Source organism: Oreochromis niloticus, linkage group LG7 (assembly GCF_001858045.2).
Source record: "Oreochromis niloticus isolate F11D_XX linkage group LG7, O_niloticus_UMD_NMBU, whole genome shotgun sequence".
Taxonomy (NCBI): Eukaryota; Metazoa; Chordata; class Actinopteri; order Cichliformes; family Cichlidae; genus Oreochromis; species Oreochromis niloticus.
This window is the reverse complement of record NC_031972.2, coordinates 48297350-48311471: the sequence shown is the minus strand read 5'-3', so window position 1 is coordinate 48311471 and position 14122 is coordinate 48297350. Positions and strand designations below refer to the sequence as shown.

Genomic DNA, 14122 nt, shown 5'->3' with positions numbered 1-14122 from the left:
ATTAACAAAATGCACTGTGTGCAAACAATTTTTTTCTTTTACTTACCCACAAAAGTATCAACATCAACCCTTCAGTTAAAATACTAGCCTGAGTACTACAAAGGAAACCCTTTTAATTGCACTATGTAGACACATAACATGTACCAAGTTTTTTAAAAAATGATTTACAAATTAAAGCTATTTAGTGTAAGAAAAAAAACTGATTTGAAAAAAAACTGACAAGTCTCTGAAAATATCTCATATGTTTTTTGGGGAGTAACTAAAAGAAAAAAATTGTCACGGTCTGGACGAAGAAAGTAGGACCCAAAACGCGGGACTCTTCGATGCCACAGTACACTTTATTTACAGTGAACAGACAGGTAAGTCCAACAATTAACCCAAAGGTGCAATTTGCCAATGGTGCTCGTCTCCTGCTCCCAGTGCGTCCCGTGCTGTAGCTCCCTTAGTGCGTGTGCTCCCCAACTCGCTTCTCCGCTCGGCTATCCAGTTCGGAGTAATAATCCCTCATCGACTGTCGCCGCGAGTCCAGGTTAAATACCTCTCTCCAGCCGGGAGGGATGATTACCAACAGCTGGTCAGGTAATCAGCTGCAGGTGGGCCGGTAACAGTGAAGAGGGACTCCCAATGACGACAGTCGCCAGGACACGCCTCTCCCACGGCGTGCACTTCTGTAAACAGCCCGAGGACCGGGGAGAGAGAGAGGGAGAAGCAAACCCACACGCAAACACACACTACACATTCAACTGTGGACCGAACAGTAGACGACACAGCCCCTAAATAATAATAATAACAACAACAGTCCATAACTGCTCACGGACCCCCGAGTCCTCCAGAGCCGGGTCCGTGACAAAAATCATGTTACTGAAGAATTAATGTTGGGAAAGTAATTTTAGTCTTTACCTAGCATGATATAGGAAGACTTAAAAGGAAAAAAGATAAAAAGATAGGTAAAAACAATTTTATGGTCTTACCTTTCCAAAGGTGGATGAAGATCTGCGATCAGAATTCTGTGCTCATGTAGATGCATTAAGCTTCTGCTCCATGGCGATGTCAATTTAAAGATGAACATCAACATAACTCTGTTGATGATGTTTATCTTTAAATAGACACTGATCCTGCAAAGTAACCTCATAGCCGCCATCACTCTAGTTCATTCTGCACTGGAGCAATGGTCACAGTGGCTGATATAAGTAGTTTCAGCACTTTTTAACCCGTAGAAATCAGCTGATCTTCAATGAGCCTCTTTGATAGATATTTAGACCTTCATGCTTTACAGGGTGCAGGAGTGGGCTGATTAAAGTCTTTAAAGGTTTTATTCCCACCTCATTCTAAACATAATATGTACAAGTGGACTTAAAAAAGTAATGTGATGAACAGCTGTCTGCGCTGACTTTTACTGTTTAGTCGTACATATGTTTACATCACGTGTGTGTGTGATGGCCTCCGGGTCTCTTTCTCCACTTCCAGGTCTTTATTTGTTAATTGCCTCGTTGTGATTGGTTTTGTATATTATCACAGACAGCAAAGAATATGTTTAGAAGAGTCATTTTACAGGATGGTTGTTCACAGGCTCAAGAACAACGGTCACTGCAACAATCAGAGTCTGTGGTCAGCTTATCATAAGAAAATACAAAGCAGTTTCTCCAAAGGCTCGTGCCTCTCTGTTGCTGTACCCCAAGATTTGATTCAATGACCCAGTACTAGAAAACTTGAAAATCACTTTGATATCTCGCAAAGCTACTCTACAAGATTACAAAGGAGTCAAACAGGTTTCCTTTATTAAAAGTATCATAAATGAAATCACATTTATTTGAAATTCAAAGAAACATCCTTTACATACTGTCTGTCTCTCTGTGAAAGTCCATGTTGACATACACTACTTGAATGCATGCCTGAAGGTGCAAACATTAAACTAATGCAGATTACAGATATTCAGACAGGAGGCCAAACAAGTATGCTAATGGCATTAAATTAAATATTAATAACTGATTTGATTAGCAAAAGGCTTAGAAACACATTAAAAGTTCAATATTGCTATATTTTTCATGTATTTTGAAGCTGGAGCTGCACTCATTAATTAAAGCGCTGCAGCTGGGACAGGTAAACAGGAACTATGATACAGACTGGAACAACTTTTAAGAACAAATAAGACTAATAGGCAGCAGAACGAAATTGTGGAATGAAATAAATGGAATAAAAAACAAATGATCTGGATGGACAAGATATCATAATGACCTGAAAATGGGGTCATGTTTTCCATTGGGTGTTTCACATCTGACCCGCCCTCTCACCTCTTCCCCGCAGGTGCTACAAACATATCACTGCTCCTCTTTGTGAGCTCTCGTGTGTCTTTTCAAGTTCAAGTTTGAACTCTTTACTGAATTCTCTTCCACAGGTGCTGCATCAACAATGCTTCTCACCAGAGTAGACTCACTGATGTATTATCAGTTTAGCTTCACACCAAAAAGCTTTTTCACAGCACATTTTGCAGACTTTTCACTCGCATCAGCTTTACTCTGACTCTCTGACATAGGAGCATTTTCCACTCTGCTGCTCTGACTTCTGTTTCCGTCACGTTTTCTTTTCTTCAGCTCTGCATTTAGAGATGATGCCGAGCCCACAGACTTGCTTTTTTTCTTTTTTCGGCTCTCTGGTTCGGGAGGTTTTCCAGACAGGGCCTGGTTACAGTTTTGCTCTTCATCTCTGCGATCGCGTTCTTTGTAAGTAGGAGTCACCATAAAGGTAGAAGTTGGCTGCCTCACTGCAAAGCGCTCTCCCTCCTGACTGGTGCGAAGTTCTTTCTGTTTCTTTTTCATTTGTGGCCGTTTTGGTTTCTCCTGGTACAGACTGGACCTCAATTCATGGTTACAGAGCTGTTGTACATGTGGGCCCATCTTTTCCTTACAGACACGCTCTTGTGGGGGGTCTGAGGAGACAAATGGAGAAAAAAGCCCCAAAAAAGGTTATGGCAGAAAAACACACATCTGAAAAAAGTGTGTGTATGAACTCATAATTATATTTTGGAAGCATACAAGGTCTTAAATAATCAGGCCCCATCTTATCTTAATGACCTTGTAGTAGCATATCACCCCATTAGAGTATTTAAAAGTAGAATGGGAGGGAGAGCCTTCAGTTTTTAGGCCCCTCTTCTGTGGAACCAGCTTCCAGTTTGGATTCAGGAGACAGACACTATCTCTACTTTTAAGATTAGGCTTAAAACTTTCCTTTTTGCTAAAGCACATAGTTAGCGCTGGATCAGGTGACCCTGAATCCTCCCTTAGTTATGCTGCAATAGGCATAGGCTGCTGGGGGACTCCCATGATGCATTGAGTTTTTCCTTTTCAGTCACCTTTTTCACTCACTATGTGTTAATAGACTTTTCTGCATTGAATCATACTTATTATTAATCTCTGTCTCTCTTCCACAGCATGTCTTTATCCTGTTTTCCTTCTCTCACCCCAACCGGTTGCAGCAGGTGGCTCCGCCCCTCCCTGAGCCTGTTTCTGCTGGAGGTTTCTTCCTGTTAAAAGGGAGTTTTTCCTTCCCACTGTCACCAAAGTGCTTGCTCATAGAGGGTCATTTGATTGTTGGATCTTTCTCTGTATGTATTATTATAGGGTCTACCTAACATTATAAAGTGCCTTGAGTCGACTGTTGTTGTGATTTGGCGCTATATAAATAAAATTGAATTGAATTGAAGTGCGAAAGAGCCATCCAGCAAGAAAACAGACCAGTACCTGATCTCACTATGACAGGTTATAGCAGTTTTTCCTCAGCAAATCCTGCTTCTTTAATAGTTTTTAGTGGAGGGGACAAATGCATGATGTCTAAACATTGTGGGGACATGTCCCGTCCATCCCGCTGATAGCTTTATGCCTGTTTCTCTTCTAAATCGGGCTTTTCAGGGTTTGGGGAAAATACCTTCTGGAAAGTAAAGACTATATACCTGTTTTTACATACCTGTTCTGTGTAAGTTGAGTTCAGGTTTCCAGATGTTTTCCAGCAATCTTAACTGCCATTCCTCAGTCCAGACGACGATGCCTTTGTCCTGCTTCAGCACAGGCTGCTCTCTCTCCTGATTGGTGCAGAGTTCTTCCTTATCCTGTATAATCTGTGGAGGCTCTGGGTCCTCCTGGTGTCGACTGGAGTTTCCCTTCTGGTCACGAAGCTGCTGGAAACCCAGATCCTCCTCTTCCTTACTGTCATGCTGTGTGAGATCTAAATTAACAAATGGACATAAGATCAAAAAGTTACTATAACGTCACTTCACTGAATTAGTTTGACCCCAGACATTTTAAAAAATCACATAACTGCTAAAAATAAACTCTCACAGTCTCATATTTCATGACTTTTCTTAAAATGGTTTTATTCACTATATAGTGTCTGTGAAGGTTCTCAGTCATCCAGGTCATCGTAGTCAAAGGAATTTGACTACGATGACCTGGATGACTGGTTTCATCTAAAATAAAACAATTTGTGTCGATGGACACAAAAAAGATGACTTTTTTGTTACAATTTCACAAATTTTCTACAGACAGGGCTGAATAATACCATCATTTTAATATATAATTTTGGGCCAGAAAGAATATCTCTGTTACAAAGTCAAAGCTGCAGTCAGCTTTATGGCAAAGTGACTTTTAAATACCTTCTTTATTGAGGTAAAAATATCATTGACAATAAAAACGTGTTTTTCAAGTGAGATCTAGCCACGAGGGTGGCAGAAACTGCAACAAATATAGCATCACAGTTTCATAAAGATATTTTATGTGGCCAAACGGGACTGGATTTATTATAATATAAGTACAGTAACGCTGAGTCATAAATATGTTAACAACAGTGTAGCAGTGTTAGTGTTAATTGTGCATTTTTACATTAAAAAAGTAAGCATTTCATATATTTCTTTGTTAGCTGAGCGAAACAGAGTTTTTCATACCTATTATGTGTCCTCTTATCTCTGGTTTCCGGGTAACCTTCAGCAGTTGGTGACTACTGATCTCCTTCTGATACTGGAGGATCCTTTTTTCAACTTCTGAGGAGATTTCATCAGCAACAGCAGCTAGTCTCTCAGTGATAAACCGTCTCAAACTGAACTGAAATGAAGACATTTTTCTGTCAGCAACCAAAATATTTTTTCGTCCTGGCATCAGAGTCCACCGCTTAATGTAAAGCAAATTGGAAGCTATCATCCAATAAGCTAGCGTTCCCGCCTTTTCTGGCTAACTGTCAGATCATTGGTCAGATCCTAGAGGCTGCCTTGATGTTACCAGGGGTGCTTCCTTGGTTTTTGAAATGTGGGGGGTAGGGCACAGGGGGGGTACAAAGAATAAGGCAGGGTGGGACCAGAATATTCATCCAAAATAAACGTCTTGATGCATTCTCAATCATCCAGGAAAGTAAATCTCCAAAAGTTGAATCTGTTCATCTGGACGTAGCGTTTTGTGGGAGAAACGTTTCGTCACTCATCCAAGTGACTTCTTCAGTCTCAGCTGACTGCAGGTTTCCCCAACCCTTATAAACAGTACATTTGCATAATGACTGAAACCAGCCCACTGAAGGAACAATGGGCTGTGAGGTCAGTTCCTTAATCATAATTATGCAAATTCCCATGACCATTGATCAACAATCACTGACCAAAACCCACTGATCAAAGAACACTGATCAATGGCCATGAGTACCATTCACAGAGAGTTGGGGAATGGCTGCAATCACAGCAATCTTACAATGCTGTGATTGCATCACAGCATTGTAAGATAGCGTATCTTTGCATCACAGCATTGTAAGATAGCGTATCTTTGCATTGCAGCCATTCCCCAACTCTCTGTGAATGGTACTCATGGCCATTGATCAGTGTTCTTTGATCAGTGGGTTTTGGTCAGTGATTGTTGATCAATGGTCATGGGAATTTGCATAATTATGATTAAGGAACTGACCTCACAGCCCATTGTTCCTTCAGTGGGCTGGTTTCAGTCATTATGCAAATGTACTGTTTATAAGGGTTGGGGAAACCTGCAGTCAGCTGAGACTGAAGAAATCACTTGGATGAGTGACGAAACGTTTCTCCCACAAAACGCTACGTCCAGATGAACAGATTCAACTTTTGGAAACATCCAAAATAAAGACAGTGTAGACATTAGCATGGGCAGGGATTCTTCCAGGGTTTTTGAAATAGGGTGGCACAGGGCCCAATAAAATTTAATAAAACAAGAGCACCCTTATTTTTGATTCATGACTGTTCATATGATTTAAGTTTTTTTTCCCTTTTTACTTGGAGATTATTTTAATTGCTTGCATGCTGTCAGTAAGCATTAATTATAATAATACAGCATGCAATATTAGATTTATATTACAAAATCTGAAAAATAATAAAGACTTATAAATATATGCTATAGTTTACAAAGTGTAGTATTTCACTGCAAAAAATAGTGGAGCCATAGCCAAATCCATCTTTTATACTGTAAGTGGATTCAGTGGTATTTTATGGTACTAACCTTCAATGTGGTCATGGCACATACTTATGGCCTGCCCTGCAGTGCCTCTGAATGGGTTGTGTTTCATGACGCATGACTCCTGAGAAATGACAACTGGTTGGTTTAGGTGAGGAGTGAATCAGAGGCACAGTAGTGGAAGACTAATTGAGTAACTAATCCCTTTTGTCATTTTCATTTCATTTGTTTTTTTGTTCGATAATACCAGGTTTATAATACCCAGTACACACTCCTCTCACTGCTTTGTTCTCTAGTCTATTTAACTTATTTTTAAGTGATCTTAATTGTCTTATTTATTATCAGTGTCAACATTATTATAATTATTGTTGATTGTTATTATTTACAGCTCCTCTTTGACTGCTCATGGCTTTTTGATAGCCTGAGGTAAATTCCTTGTTTGTGTTGACAGTAAAGTTTATTCAGGTAATAAGTCTGTAGTGCACATTGTATTAGACACACACACACACACACACACACACACACACACACACACACACACACACACACACTATTTTTGCTCCAGGACCTATATTATTTTGTTTTTCTAACTGAGAAATTTATAACATCAGCATATAAAACGATACTTGTCTTTTCTCAGACTCAGAGATCTAATGTTGTGAAAATGATCATCAGTAAAATCCCAGCATTCTCATCTAAACTTTGCCATCTCATCTGCACAAAGCTTGTAGCGTATCTTTGCATTCATGCCTTGGAGTTTGTGAGAACAATGCACAGTCACTTTATTAGGTATAACTTATTATTAGTTGATTTGACCCACTTTTGTCTTCCCTTAATTCTTCATAGGAGAGAATCAACAAGCTTGAGCTTGAAACTTTCCTCAGACATTAATATGATAACGTCACACATTTGCTGCAGATGTTGTGAATCTGCTGTTCTCCCCCATCTCAAAAGCACTTTGTTGGATTGAAATCTAATCATTTGAAGTACAGTGAACTTGTCATATTCAATAAAACAGTTTTAAAATGATCTGAGCTTTGCGACATGGTGTGTTATCCTCAGGAAGGCTCCGGCATTTAAGCAATATTCAGGTGATATAAAGGGGCCTATAGTCTGTCCAGAAAACATTTGTCACACCATTACACCAGCACCACCAGCCTGAACTGTTGATTCAAGCCAGGACAAATCCATGCTTTCATGTTGTTTATACCAAATTCTGACCTTAGTATTCGATTGTAGCAGCAGAAATCGAGTCCTTTTCTGAGCTTACAGGTGTGGCAGCCAGTCTGGTCTTGTGCTGCTGTAGCCCATCCGCTTCAATCTTTTGAAGTGTTGTAGATTAGGAGATGCTCATCTGCACCCCTTGGCTAGGATGAGTTGTTATTTGAGGTACTTTTGCTGTAATATCAGCCCAAAGCAGTTTGGCCATTCTCCTTTGACTTCTGACAAAACATTGTCACCCAGAGGAGTCCTGCTCTTTGGAAACACAGGGAACATTCAAACTCCACACAGATGTGCGCAGGGAGAGAAGGGAATCAAACCCAAACCCAATATTTCATCCATGAAACCTTCATTTAACTTTTACTTTATTATAGACATTATTGTTATATGACTTTAAGGCATCTTAATAGTAAATATCTTTAACAAGTCCTCACTTGGACACCAATCACCAGTCGTTTCAACTAATTTCACATAAAAATGAGAAACATGGAGTGCAACTGAAACTTTAATCAATAATATAATAATCTCTTTCAGAACATAGACAGTAGCTGCTTGTGTGTGCTTTATTGATCTTTACCTTTATTAAACACAATACAAAAAAACATATAAAAATTACATTCTTTATAACCACAAAATATACGTTTATCTTTATTTAACAAAATCAGAAGTTCAGAGTAATACATTTACCATCAGGGGAAAGAGTTCACAGAAGAATCGAGGCACAATTTTGATGAAAGGAAGGAAAAAGACTTAAGAAACCAGTCAGCAGCTTTGAGCAGCGAGGCAGTAGAAACAGGATGCAATTCAAACAAATGCGACCTACTTTCATGGCATCATATTTCAGTTTATTCATGTACAGAGTCTGATAGTCCACCTCCCAGAACACTGATTTCATATGGTGCTAGAGACTGTGTACAAACATCTACGTCACCAAATGAAATCAGTTTCTGAGTGCAGTTCTTTACTCAACAAGTCTTCTGATTGACACCGTTAATAGGTTTAATACAGAAAAGGACATTCTTGTATATTCATGGCCTGGCAAGCTTCCTGTAGCAAAGTGGATGCAGGTGTAGCTCAAAGGCTGCTGCTGTTTGAGGACGGAAGCTGGCTGTATTTGTTCAGTTGCTCATTTCCCAGATGAACACCAGAGGGTGTGGTTACACAGCCAGCTAGATCCATGGCAGAAGTGGTGCAAGGAATTTAACTGGGATCCGAAGGGACGTTTTTGGAGAAACCGCCTCAGCAAAGCTGGTTGGAAACTCCTGGGTGCCTCCTGGTGTTCCACCTACCTGATTGTGCAGACCTCTGCTGCAAACGACAAAAAAATCTGAATCAGGCTGCTGACCAACGTCACACTGAGCATCATGAAATGGATGAAAATAAAGAATGATAACACAGGCGATATTTACACATCAGTAATGCTACTTTTGAACATTAAATCTGGCTTTTTAGGACATTTCTGAATATAATCTAGCCAGTGGTTCTTGAACTAAGGCGTAGGATGTAAACTTTTTTGATACTCTTAAGAGGGGCAATCAAGAAAAAATGTTTTGAAAACCACTGTATTAGTCGATGCTCCTGTTACACAGGAACAAAGCTTCAAATAATGAGGCGAGTGTTTATACAAATAAAACCTCTGAGCCAAAAGCGCAGACTGCTGGAAACAGAAGAACAGAAAAAGATTATTTTGAACTGCAAGTCATGCAAAGCTCCTCCAGTAGAGATTATGAATTAGAAATGACTGTAATAGACTCCTTTTAAAACAAAGCCAAAGCATAGACTGGTTTTGTGTGAAGCTTAAAAATAATCACCTCTCATTTTAAGACATAAGGTCAGCTGCTAATGGAAAGGCATTCTTTTTAACAGACAGCAGGGGGCGACTCCTGTGGCTACAGAACGAACAGTAAACCCTAATGGTCTCAATTGCTAATTTCAAGTTTTACTGAACCCAGCATTGGAAAATTACGGTCCCAGTTTGAGTCAAAAAGATAGTAAAGCAGCTTGTGCTGTTACTGACAACCATATGGTTTCTCAGAGAGTTCCGGCTCTCTGAACGCATCTAGTTTCAAAACACCAAGATAGCAACCGCTTTACAACAGGCTTCCATTAAACAGTGGGTGGTGTCATGGTGGCTGAGTTTTGAATCTCTGTATGAGCGGGAAAGTGCAAACCTTGCTGTTTCTCTTGGTTTCTGTATGGTAAGCTGTGCTAAACCAAACTATCCCCTATAGATTCATCTTTACAGTGAAGAGAGATGAAGGCCAATCAATGTTCTCATTTGTCTTTCAGAAGGAAAATTGACAAATGTAAAATGTGTAACTATTGCTTTAAATGTGGGATGCAATTAAGTAATTACACGGAAGCAGGTTGGGTAACTTTCTCAGGGCAGGGATAGAACAATAGGATAGAGACAATCCTCTATTCAGCTTTCTAATAGGGTTAAAGTGTCAAGACTTTGTTTTCAAGTATCAGTTCAGTATCTGAACCAAGCAAAATAAACAGCTGAAATTAAGTGTGCACCATAAAGGTATGCAGCAGGTCTAGCAGGTCTTATAATAATGTTGCCACGACAGAAGCTATGAAGCTGTGAGTCATGTTCGTTCTCAGATGGCTTCATTTGAACGTCAGTTTAAAGTGGGTGAAGTTCATCACACCTCACCAAATCCCACTGAACATATGGAGCAACAAGCAGAGACACAAAGCTGGAGAGTAAAATAATTCTTGATTTCAATGAAGGGAAATATTAGTCTCTGTGCAATCTTCCCACATCATGAAAAAAAAAAACTTTCCTGGATGAATAAAGAGAAAGGAAATGAATTTCAATTCTTGGTTAATCCTCTGTGTCACCAAACTGTGATGGTGACTGAGGATCCAAAGAAACAGTAGTCATCAGTGCATCTGTCATTTCCCCAGTCCTTTTACCTGATATCATCTGCTGTCTCAGAATATAAAGCGAGAATGAGTCACTTTGACATCACTCTAAAATGCGGAGAATAAGTCAGGGGAGACTCTGCTTCATTCAGGAAGGATAAAGGATGTGAAGGGGTCATTCTACTAAGTGCTTCCTGAAGGTGCTGTGGCTTCAGGTGAAATATCCTCAGCACCCTTAAGCGAGTTCAGTTAAAGGGCAAGCAATTATCCTTACTAGTGGAAGGCATAACCCCAGAAACATCTGCAATTATGTGCTGGTGAGGCACAGGGATGAGGGACGAAGGTGACACAAACATGATCTGATATTTGAGTTCCTGAAATAGCATCTGATGAATTTTATCATTCTCAAGTTCAAAGCGACGTAACTCAAGCTGAAAGGTGATTTAAACCAGTCTTTTAAAGTATTTATTTTACATTAATGTGCTCTGTTTTAAAGGAAAACAGTTGAAAAATACCTGGGGAATCATTGATTTTGCTCAGATGTTATCAAACATACGCCAGCAGGGGTTTAATATTAAACCCAACCCTGTTTCCAGGCATGGATAACTCACTGGTTGCTGCAGCTTAACCTTTACCAGATTGGGTTGAGAATGCTATTGATCTTCTCATCTAACTCTAGGCAAGGCAGTGAGTAAGCACAAATTCCATCATGTCAGAATATTACTCCAAGACAATGAGAAAGAAGTATGATAGGAACCCAAGGGATCTTTTAGGATTCAGAAAACTGGTAAGGCCATGATCCTTAAACAGATGGAAAACCATCCCTGACTGCTTAAAAACACAACACTGAAGACTAGTTCATCCACTTCCTGGCCCAGTTACAGCCTGTGAATTCTTAACCCTTTTGTGGATGAAATATGCATGGTTATTTTATGTTATATATGTATAAATTCAATTATTAAAGAAGACCTATCATTTTTTTTTTAAATGTCTGCGCACTGTTACATTGGTTGCTTATAATAAATAGCAGTTTATAATAATTAGTTCATTGTCTTCCTTCTCTCACCCCAACCGGTCGCAGCAGATGGCCGCCCCTCCCTGAGCCTGGTTCTGCCGGAGGTTTCTTCCTGTTGAAAGGGAGTTTTTCCTTCCCACTGTCGCCAAAGTGCTTGCTCATAGGGGGTCATTTGATTGTTTATTGGTTGGTTATTCTCTGTATGTATTTTTGTAGGGTCTACCTTACATTATAAAGCTGTTGTTGTGATTTGGTACTATATAAATAACATTGAATTGAATTGAATTGTATGTAGAGGTAATTTGTGGGGGTCAAAAGATCAGGCTTTAGACTGTTACAGAGAGAAGATACTGATAATATGATGAACTCAGGGGCATGCCTCTCCAACAAAAGCCCCACCCAGCAGCTGTTAAAACCTTCTGTTTACAGGGGGGCAACCAATCAGAGGAAAGGTGGAGGAAGGAGAAGAGCTCTGGCTTGTGGACAGAGGCTCATTATCAAATATTTTAAGATTAGATTTAATCTAATCTTACTTTAAGATTAGCAAAACATGAGCATCAGGCTGACCAGAACTTCTTGCCGTCTGAGGACTGAGGGTGACATCAATCAAACCCTGTTTAGAGGGCACAGTACTAACCACTGGTGTGACATAGCTATGAGTTTTCTGATACTGCTTGAAGCGATCAAGTGAATGACCTGTTAACAAATGCTGACATGACACGTGAAAGGGTTAAACTTAGAAGTGTGTCATGCGTCAAGAGAAAAACCCTACATCCTGGACTTAAAGCAATCAACCTTGTGACAGATGAGTCAGAAGAAAAAAAATCCTGGGCTTTTTTTTTTTAAACACAAACAATGGTGATCATTCATTATGCATGCATATATATCAGCCTCAGCATGACAAAGTGTGCAAAGGAATAACACAAAAACACAGCTATTCCTATTATCATTTGGCATAGGTAGGATGACTAACAGGGGGATTTTAAAGACTTGCTAGTGTGCTGTTAATTATTCTGGACCTTTATTGCTTTGCCTGAGATCTGGGACTGCAAAGAGAAAAGAAGGCTTCATTGCACACCGGACTTAAATGACAGAATGAGGTTTGCAGGGAGTGTTCTGTAGCTATATATATACCTGCGCCAATGTAGGACAGAATCCAGGTGTGGTCACCTGATGTTCAGAAGTGTAATATCTAGCTATGAAAGCAGGAGAAAGTTTAGAGCAGACAAACATACATCCAGGATAATTCAGCATCAAGGTTGGATGTTGAGCCCACCGTTTTCTTGCCAGTAATGAGGGAGCAACAGAGAGAAAGAGTTTCTCAGCAGTGGCTCAGAGGCAGAGGACCTTATGATACTCACTGCCTTTGCGTTTACTAGACAGAAACCAAGGTTAGAAATTTTACACAGTTCCCAAATTCTGGGCTGGTTCTCATCCCGGAAAAAGTGCAGCTAAATTGTCAACTATTGCCCTAATGGACTTGTCCATGTTGTTCGGCGTAGTGCTTTTTCACTTGATGGTAATCATTAAAGCTTGGAAAGATAAAAAGTGAAAGATTGTGACTTACTGTGGTTTAAAAGTTGAGTGAAAATGAAACTGCTAAGTCATTTTCTGTAACAACCAGAACCATTACGCAAAATAACACAGTAACAAGACATAAGGTCAGCGTGTTAAAATGACATCTGTGTCTTCATAAAGCGCAAATTAAAATAAATACATGAATAAAAAGAACAAATACGTAAGCACAGGAATAAACACAAACACTTACCGAGTCGCCAGTCACCTGCGACACAATGAATGACTTCCTCCTTAAAGACGTCTTCATACTCGCTTCTCCGGTTTAAAGCCACTCCTGTCCTGCACTGAAGCGTCCTGTATTATATTGTACTGTAGGTGCTGTGCTCCTCAGGGCTGTCTTCTCTCTGCGTAAGTGTGTATGTGTGTGTGAGCTTGATGAGCGACAGAGGAGTTATGAGATGGAGATGCCGCTGTGAGCCCAACCCTCCCTCCTTTCTCTCTTTTTGCTCTGTACAGTCAGTATGAGCTGTTCATCCACTCTGCTGCCAGAGTCATTATTGTAACTGTGAGTCAACGCGGGCTCCACACAAACACAGGCACACACACACACACACACACACACACACACACACACACACACACACACACACACACACACACATGCGCGCGAAGACAAGCTGCACTTTATTCATATTTATATTTACAGTCATTTATGAAAGACGTAAACAGGGAGAACAGAAATGTCTTGAAAGCTTTACAAACGTGTTCCCACATGATGAAAACCCTCACAAAAAATCGACAGTAGCTGCTACCAAAGAGCTCACACACACATTACGCAAACATTACACACCCAGCATGACAAAGCATCCTTGGACTAGCCAGCACCAACAAGCGATTACTCTATGTACGCACTTCATCCACATAAATCCATAGATTTATCTCCTCCATGGTTGTTTGGGGCCAAATGTAGAATGCTGTGAAAATGCCACACATAGAGTAATTTTTTTCCCTTCCAGTTTAGGCCTCCGCTGGATTCCTGACCTGCAAATTGGCA

General features: G+C 40.1%; 1 protein-coding gene and 1 long non-coding RNA gene across 2 annotated transcripts; both read right to left on the bottom strand.

The window, feature by feature from the left end:
• Window positions 1–1761: 1761 nt before the first annotated feature.
• On the bottom strand, window positions 1762–5226 carry LOC100706737 (uncharacterized). Its single transcript, XM_005450958.3, has 3 exons — window positions 4934–5226; window positions 3961–4218; window positions 1762–2926 (listed from the first exon to the last, which is right to left on the bottom strand). The coding sequence occupies exons 1-3, from the start codon at window positions 5184–5186 to the stop codon at window positions 2445–2447; spliced, it is 993 nt and encodes a 330-aa protein (XP_005451015.1). The 5' UTR covers window positions 5187–5226; the 3' UTR covers window positions 1762–2444.
• Window positions 5227–8151: 2925 nt separating this feature from the next.
• On the bottom strand, window positions 8152–13661 carry LOC102079783 (uncharacterized). Its single transcript, XR_002062928.2, has 2 exons — window positions 13319–13661; window positions 8152–8972 (listed from the first exon to the last, which is right to left on the bottom strand). It is a non-coding gene; the product is annotated as an uncharacterized LOC102079783 (long non-coding RNA).
• Between the last annotated feature and the right edge of the window lie 461 nt (window positions 13662–14122).

Excerpts from the sequence above, each read along its gene's own strand:
- LOC100706737 (XM_005450958.3), bottom strand. The coding sequence starts at position 5,186 with ATGATAGCTTCCAATTTGCTTTACATTAAGCGGTGGACTCTGATGCCA. Across the intron at positions 4,219-4,933 it reads GATAAGAGGACACATAATAG|ATCTCACACAGCATGACAGT; the intron begins GTATGAAAAACT and ends TTGTTAATTTAG. Across the intron at positions 2,927-3,960 it reads ACTCAACTTACACAGAACAG|ACCCCCCACAAGAGCGTGTC; the intron begins GTATGTAAAAAC and ends TTGTCTCCTCAG.